The 6884-nt window shown below is 36.5% G+C and overlaps 2 protein-coding genes across 2 annotated transcripts in view; one reads left to right on the top strand and one right to left on the bottom strand.

Annotated features, from left to right (window-relative positions):
* Positions 1-310, top strand: part of LOC106323996 (uncharacterized protein At3g43530-like) — a 2748-nt gene extending 2438 nt beyond the window's left edge. Inside the window, exon 6 of the mRNA XM_013762027.1 lies at positions 193-310. Coding sequence (XP_013617481.1) covers positions 193-310 — 118 coding nt within the window. The remainder of the gene's footprint in view (positions 1-192) is intronic.
* An 88-nt stretch (positions 311-398) lies between these two features.
* LOC106323995 (protein FAR1-RELATED SEQUENCE 5-like) lies at positions 399-2636 on the bottom strand. Its single transcript, XM_013762026.1, has one exon. It carries the CDS (start codon positions 2634-2636, stop codon positions 399-401), a length of 2238 nt encoding a protein of 745 aa, XP_013617480.1.
* Positions 2637-6884: the final 4248 nt, after the last annotated feature.

Raw genomic sequence — 6884 nt, 5'->3', positions numbered from 1 at the left:
TTTTTCTAAAAATAAATAATAAGACGAAAACAAAAGTTCTTTGAAACATGCATACTACATAGTAATTCAAAGTAGTTCAAAGTAGTTCAAGGTAGTCCAAAGTAGTACCTAGTAGTCCATATTACACATAGTAGTTCACAGTAATACCGAGTAGTGCAGTGTTACCTAGTACAAGAGTTCCATGTTACTCAGTGGGGGAAAAAGTACTTCCACATTCAAAATACTCATGCAAACGTCCGCCTCTCCTTCCCCTGCCCCTGCCTCTTCCCCTTCCGTGTCTTCTTCTTCGTCCACGAGATTCTCCGGCTGATGGAAACCTTTGCTTTTGAGTGGGTCCTTTCTTTTTATCGTATACCGGGGGGAAAAACTTTAAGTGCTCGAATCTCATCAGGTATGACCTATTCAGACATATGAGGAACTGGATAAATCGTCCTACAGTATGCCAATGCCCACAACTCCACCAAATAGGATTTTGAACAAAACTCTTGTAGATGAAGATCTCTTCCTACGCTCAAGAACTTGGCAGCAGCAGCAGCATGAACACATGAGATTTTGTCTAGATCAAAACACCTGCAGGTGCACATTTTTCTTCCCAAATCAACCGTATAAATCTTTCCGTCACTACCATCGACATTGTACTCAAGGTGGAAGCTGTTTATCTCTACAACATCTAAACACCTCGCTTCCAAACATCTTTTTGACAACTCCTTTTCCACTGTTGGCACAAGCTTCTTTGTGACTGGTATTTCAGCTGCCTTCTTCATATGTTTGTTAAACCATTCAGTCACTTTCTTGATGATAGCATCAATCATCGGTAGCATGAAGAATTTCCTCGCTTCTCGAAGAACACCATTAATGGATTCTGCTGCATTAGTTGTGTTAACATTGTATCTGTCTCCTTCAAAGTAACATCTTGCCCATTTTCTCACTTCAACACTTTTCTCCAGATACGCCGCAGTAGAAGGATACCTTCTGGAAAAGGCATCGTAGAGATCATCAAACTCAGCCACTGTATAAGCATGTGCACACTCTGTAAACTTGCTTGCGCAAGCGTCTCTATTGTTGAAAACATGTCCTTTGACATTTTGAGACAAATGCCAGATACAATACCCATGTGCAGCCATTGGGAACACCTCACGTATTGACTTGATCAAGCTCGCATTTCTATCCGAAAGAAACACCAATTCGCCTTCATCTGCTATCACTGACCTCAACTTATTCATAAACCACATCCAGCTTTCGTCTTTCTCACCATCAACTACACCAAATGCGATAGGGTAGTGGTGACGATCCGGATCTTGAGCCGTCGCAACAAGCAGAACTCCACCATAAACATGCTTAAGATGTGTTCCATCCACAATGATAACTTTCCTCATCGCTGCGAATCCTTCTATGGAAGCTCCAAATGCGAAAAATAGATACTTAAATCTTTTCGCCGCATCCACTTCAACATAACTTACTGAGTCACGATTCTTCAACTTAAGCATGTACATGTAGGAGTGTATCATATAAAAACTCTCTTCCGGAGTACCTCGGACTTCATTAGCAGCCATCCTTTTTTCTCTCCATGCTGTGGCATACGACACATCAACACCAACCTTGTGGGTAACCATACTGATCAGATCAGCTGGTGTTGGTGTGTCATATCTACCGGGATATTCTTCACTCAAAACAGATGCGACAACATGTGGTGTGCCTCTCCTTCTGTTTCTAAGGGTACTTGTAGTTACTACTGAGCATGTATGAGACTTGTTGTAAGTTCTAACCGTCCAAAGATCTGAATTCTTAAGCTTTACTACACGCAAATACCACTTGCAACCTTCTTTGGCTCCTCGACATTTTGCCACAAATCTCACAGTATCGGACTTCAATGTTTCATACTCAAAACCATTCTTATGTGCACCCCTCTGAACTAGAACTTGCATGGCTACCTTAGTTCTGAATTCTTGACCCTTAACCAAATCGAGACCATCATCCCATTCTTCTTCTACTGCAGCTGTGGCTTCAACTCCTCCTCTTGCAGCTGCAACTCCGGCTCTTGCAGCTTCAACTTCCGCTCCTCCAGCTTCTTCTTCCACTCTTACTTCTGTTCCTTCATACCCATGCTCTAAATTCTCATGCATCTCAATGTCTTCATGTTGTTCGGGTGTGTAAAGCGCGACCACACCATCCATCTCATGATCCTGATCAGTTCCATCTTGCTCAGTGTCATCTTCCTCGGTCCCATCAGAAAGACCAACATAGCTATCATCAGTCTCATCATCATCTCCTAAAAGTGACATACCACCATATGTATCATCCATGTCGCTGCTGATCTCCACATGTAAAACACTTCTACATTTATCATGATTTACTTGCATGAGATAACCCAAAACGTCTTCATCACACCAAATATATGATGGCTTGTTCGAATACAATACCATTGGAAAGTAACTAATCTTCACCATCCCATCTCCATTTGCCTTAATCTTTCTGCATATACTTTCAACCAATTCAGAATACATAATCTCTTCCACAGCTGTCTTCATCACTAGAGTGTGGATTTCATCTTCTCCCGAGATCCATCTTCTCTCACCCCCATCTTTGATGTAACTTCCTCCGTAATCAAAACATATGATTGTAATAGGTGAGGCCATAGATTTCCTGAAACAAAAATTATGATGAGTTAACCGTTTAAAGAATCTAAGTTGTCCAAGATCTTTGGTACATACTCTATTTAGTAATACAAGTAATACAGATTGTAGCTTAGTAGTACTAGTAATTCCAGTATTTTCTATAAATTTTCATTTTTGTTGATTTAACCCTTTTAACTAACCCAGGGGGTATTATACAACCCACAATATCGTCTACCAATATTGTAATGTATTATTTTGGTTTAAAACAGTGAAAAATAAGTAGAAATATACAAAATAGTCCTAAAAAAACATCATTTTCATACCAATATACCTAAAACTTTAATCTTTCATCGGTTTAAGTATGTTTAATCAACAAATAACATGTTACAAAACCCACATTATCGTCTAACACCATTTTTATGTTTTTTCCTATCAAACTCGTGTTAAAAGAATCGTGTTAAAAGAAGAGAACCTTCTTCAAATTTTATTTTCATTTTTCTTTGAAAACTTTTACGATTTTTACAGCTAAGTTTTTATTTTTTTCGTTACCCATAACACATAGAACATAAGTAGTATATTAGTATGAAAATTTCATGAAAAAATCGTACCAATTTTCGTCAAAATAACCTCTAAAAAACGCCAATGGAGCTTGAAGGGGAAGAAGAATTCGCAGGTGGTTGGAAAAAAAGGAGCAGGATCTGAAAAAAAGGAACAGATGGACACCTGTGGGAAGGAGAGAGGTAGATGGAGTGTGGGGTCGCTTGTTAGGTGTCCATTAATTATGGACTTTATGTGGGAAGATGAGGGGTCTGCTTTCTATTTTTAAAATTAGAAAGTAAGGTGTGGGGTCCGTGTTTTATTTTAAAAATTAGAAAGTAAGGTGTGGGGTCAGCAAGAAATAGATAATATTATAATAGCTGAGGGTAATAAAGAGAAGAGAAATATGGTAGGGTAGTTAGAAAAAAAGTAGGGTATTGAGAATACAAAATTTCCAACTGGGTCAATATAGATTACTTTATAAACTTTAATACAATATGGGTTAGGAAATACAAAGACATAAGAATATGGGCCTTCGAATATGGGCTTCCACCAGACCTTGGTTTATAACACTTCCCCTTGGAAGACCATCTTCGAAGTGGTTTGTAATACGCTTTGAATGTTGCCTCATTAAAACCTTACCAGGAAAACCCAATGGAATAAAACCATGGTGAAGGAAAAATAGTACAACACGTATTACTCCCCCTGTTGAGTACATCTCTGGATGTCAATAACGCCTTAATAATTAGATCCACCAAATCCTCGCTTGAGTGAACTTGGACGGACAAATAACCTGTATCACCAAAATAATTTACCCTTCTTCGGGTAAGTTAGTATCAAATGGACCCAAGTCTTTAGTTCCATTTAGGTAACAAAAATATGTATAATCTCGTTCTAGTGTCTTTGGGTCAATCATGAGCTATATCTAGCTAATAAATTACAGGCAAATTATTTATCTAGCCTTGTATGGCTCGCCAAATCCGTCAAAAATTTATGGCACTTAGACATGGCATTTCGGGACTAATGATCTCCTCATTTTCTTTATTAGAGCCGAAATTATCTTTTCTAAACTGAGGAACCTTATAATTATGGGACTTGTCAATTCGTAAGCTTATTCCATATCAAACTTCTTGAGCATGTTATCTATGTATGTCATTTGATGCATAAAGATTTTCTTTTCAAGGTGCTCAAAGTATAATCCAATATATAATCTTGTTTTTCCAAAACCTTTCATGTTGAATTCGAATTCTTTCTTGATGTATTCTATCTTTGGGAAATTTCTCCGGAGGTTCCTAGGATATTCAAGTCATTCACATAAAGATATTCAATATTTTTCTCGAGAACTTGATGTGATCGGTAGTTCGATACCCTCTGGAACTTTCACATAAATTTCGTTGTCCAGTAGACCGTATAGATATGTATTTTATTTGCCAGACTTATAAGGAATCAGAATGTCGTTGCATCCACCACATAGGATTATTTCTCCTTTATAATTGATTCCAGGTCTTTGTTAGAACCTTATGCAATTTCGCCATTCTTATTATGTTTTTTCACCAAAGACTTACTTATGTCCAACTGGTTTGACTACATCTCTTCTCTTAAGAGATTTCATATACCACGTCTTATATCATTATCAATTTGCTTAATCAATTTCCCTGAGTAATTTCTCTGAGTGCACTCTATGATAGACATTGGTTTCATGATCCTTGCTTTTGTCAAGCACTTTTGTATTCAAATATTATATCATCATCGACGCGATATTATTTTACCGGTTCAATTTATAATCAAGACATGACATAATGCATTTAGATCTTATTATTTTCAGGTACCTGATCTTTATTCATGGTCATGTCTAAGGTTTCCTTTGGACAACCTTAATTTCGGATCTGCCATTTCAATTTTATGCTCTTCTCATTTTCGAGTTTTACATGTATGGAACCGTCTTATGTTAACTAAGTCCAATATCAATTTTATTAGAGCATAACCCGCTGGTATATTTCAGTTTGGGTCATAAAACATGTATGGCAATTGACTTGTTTAAGTTCTGAGAATGATTCATTCTTTGGACTCTTATTCTATATTCATATTTGAGGATCATTATTCATTCTCGAAATCGTTTACCAGCTTATTATTTCTCTCCCTGATGTTGGATATACGGATTTATCTAATCCATAGCTTAGCCTTAATCATATCTCCCGTGGCCTTATATATTCTTATGGAGATTTATATCCAACTTCATACTTAACCGGAATGGCATGACCGGGTTTCCAATCATTAATCTCTATATAACCTTTTTGTTGTGCAATTTTGTTTTCAGATTTGATTTTGGCCGAGTTCTATTTGGGCTATTGTTGTCGTGGATGCTTAACTTATTTAGGGATTTTGGGATTCTCTGATTCTCCCCCTCGAGATAATAACACTTAGTGTTCATTTATCTCGTATTGAATCCCAAACTTAGGTAATTTAATACCAAATTTTGTTCCCTTAGACAATAATTTTGAAAACATCATGCATTAAATAAATCAAAGTGTGCAACAAATAGCCAGAAATAAATTAAGTCTGATTAAATTAATAGAGATTTAAATTCGACCAAGATAGATTATTCAAAAGACTTTGGCCAAGGAATTTTGGCCAAGGGGATTCGGCCAAAGATGATTTTACCAAAATGCTTTGGCCAAGAGATTCTATTAGTTTGACTAAAGTTCATATTTGGCCACTAGAAATTTCAATTTGGCCAAGCTTTTGCCTTCGGTCAAGTCTTTTAAAGGTTGGCCAAGAGAATTTAGACTTTGCATTTGATTAAGATTTAAGCTAAGCCACGCTTCTACATTTGGCCAAGGCTTTAAAGATCATGTGATTGTTCATTAGGCCAAATATAAGTTCCGGCCAGGCCAAATCCGAATGGTTCTAGGATTCTTATAGATTTCGGCTAAAGAGTAATTTTATGATCATATTTTAAGTTTTAAACAAGTGATCATGTCTTAAAATTTGGCTAAGATTTCATTTGGCCAAAGCTTTGAGAAACGATCCTACAAATGTTCATATGAACATAGTCTTGGCCAAGCCAAATCCAAACAGTTTTAGGATTTGGTTATGTGTTTCGGATTTGCTAGATTTTTCAGCATATGATTCAAGGTTTAAAAACACATATAGGCCAGGTAATGTAATCGAATCAAGTTTAGCGTATGATGAAGTTTTGATCCTACGGCCAAGCTTTTAATCATGCGGATAGGATTTCATACAATCTCTATATTTCAAACAAGCAAGGCATCATTTTCAAACAAGTAATCAGCTAGCAAATCAGATTTGGATCATGTGAGCATGTGACTGAGCAAATTAAATCTAGGTTCCATGCTGCATGCAATCGGATTTTATCTTTAACAATCAATCCAGATTTTAATTTTTTAGCATGCGAGCTAGGCGATCAATCAAATCAGATTTTGGGTTTGAAGCATGCGAATCAGATTTTAGGTTAAATTTCAAATCCTAATTCTAATAGGATTTAGACACAAGAACATGTAACTATTCTTAGTCTAATTAGGCAACCTCAAACATGTATTTATGCAGGAAAAATATCAAGTTATACAAGCATAAAATCGGCCAAGACAAAAACCCTAATAACTTTGTAACAACCTTGTAACAACCTTCCTATTTTTTTTTCAAGGGTTCTAGGTTTTAGCATGCAATTTCAGTTTTAATGTTCATGTTTCGATTTCTAACATTAAAACATTT

This window comes from Brassica oleracea, chromosome C2 (assembly GCF_000695525.1).
Source record: "Brassica oleracea var. oleracea cultivar TO1000 chromosome C2, BOL, whole genome shotgun sequence".
Taxonomy (NCBI): Eukaryota; Viridiplantae; Streptophyta; class Magnoliopsida; order Brassicales; family Brassicaceae; genus Brassica; species Brassica oleracea.
Note: the sequence above shows the minus strand (reverse complement) of the source record. Positions and strands in the feature narration are given on the sequence as shown.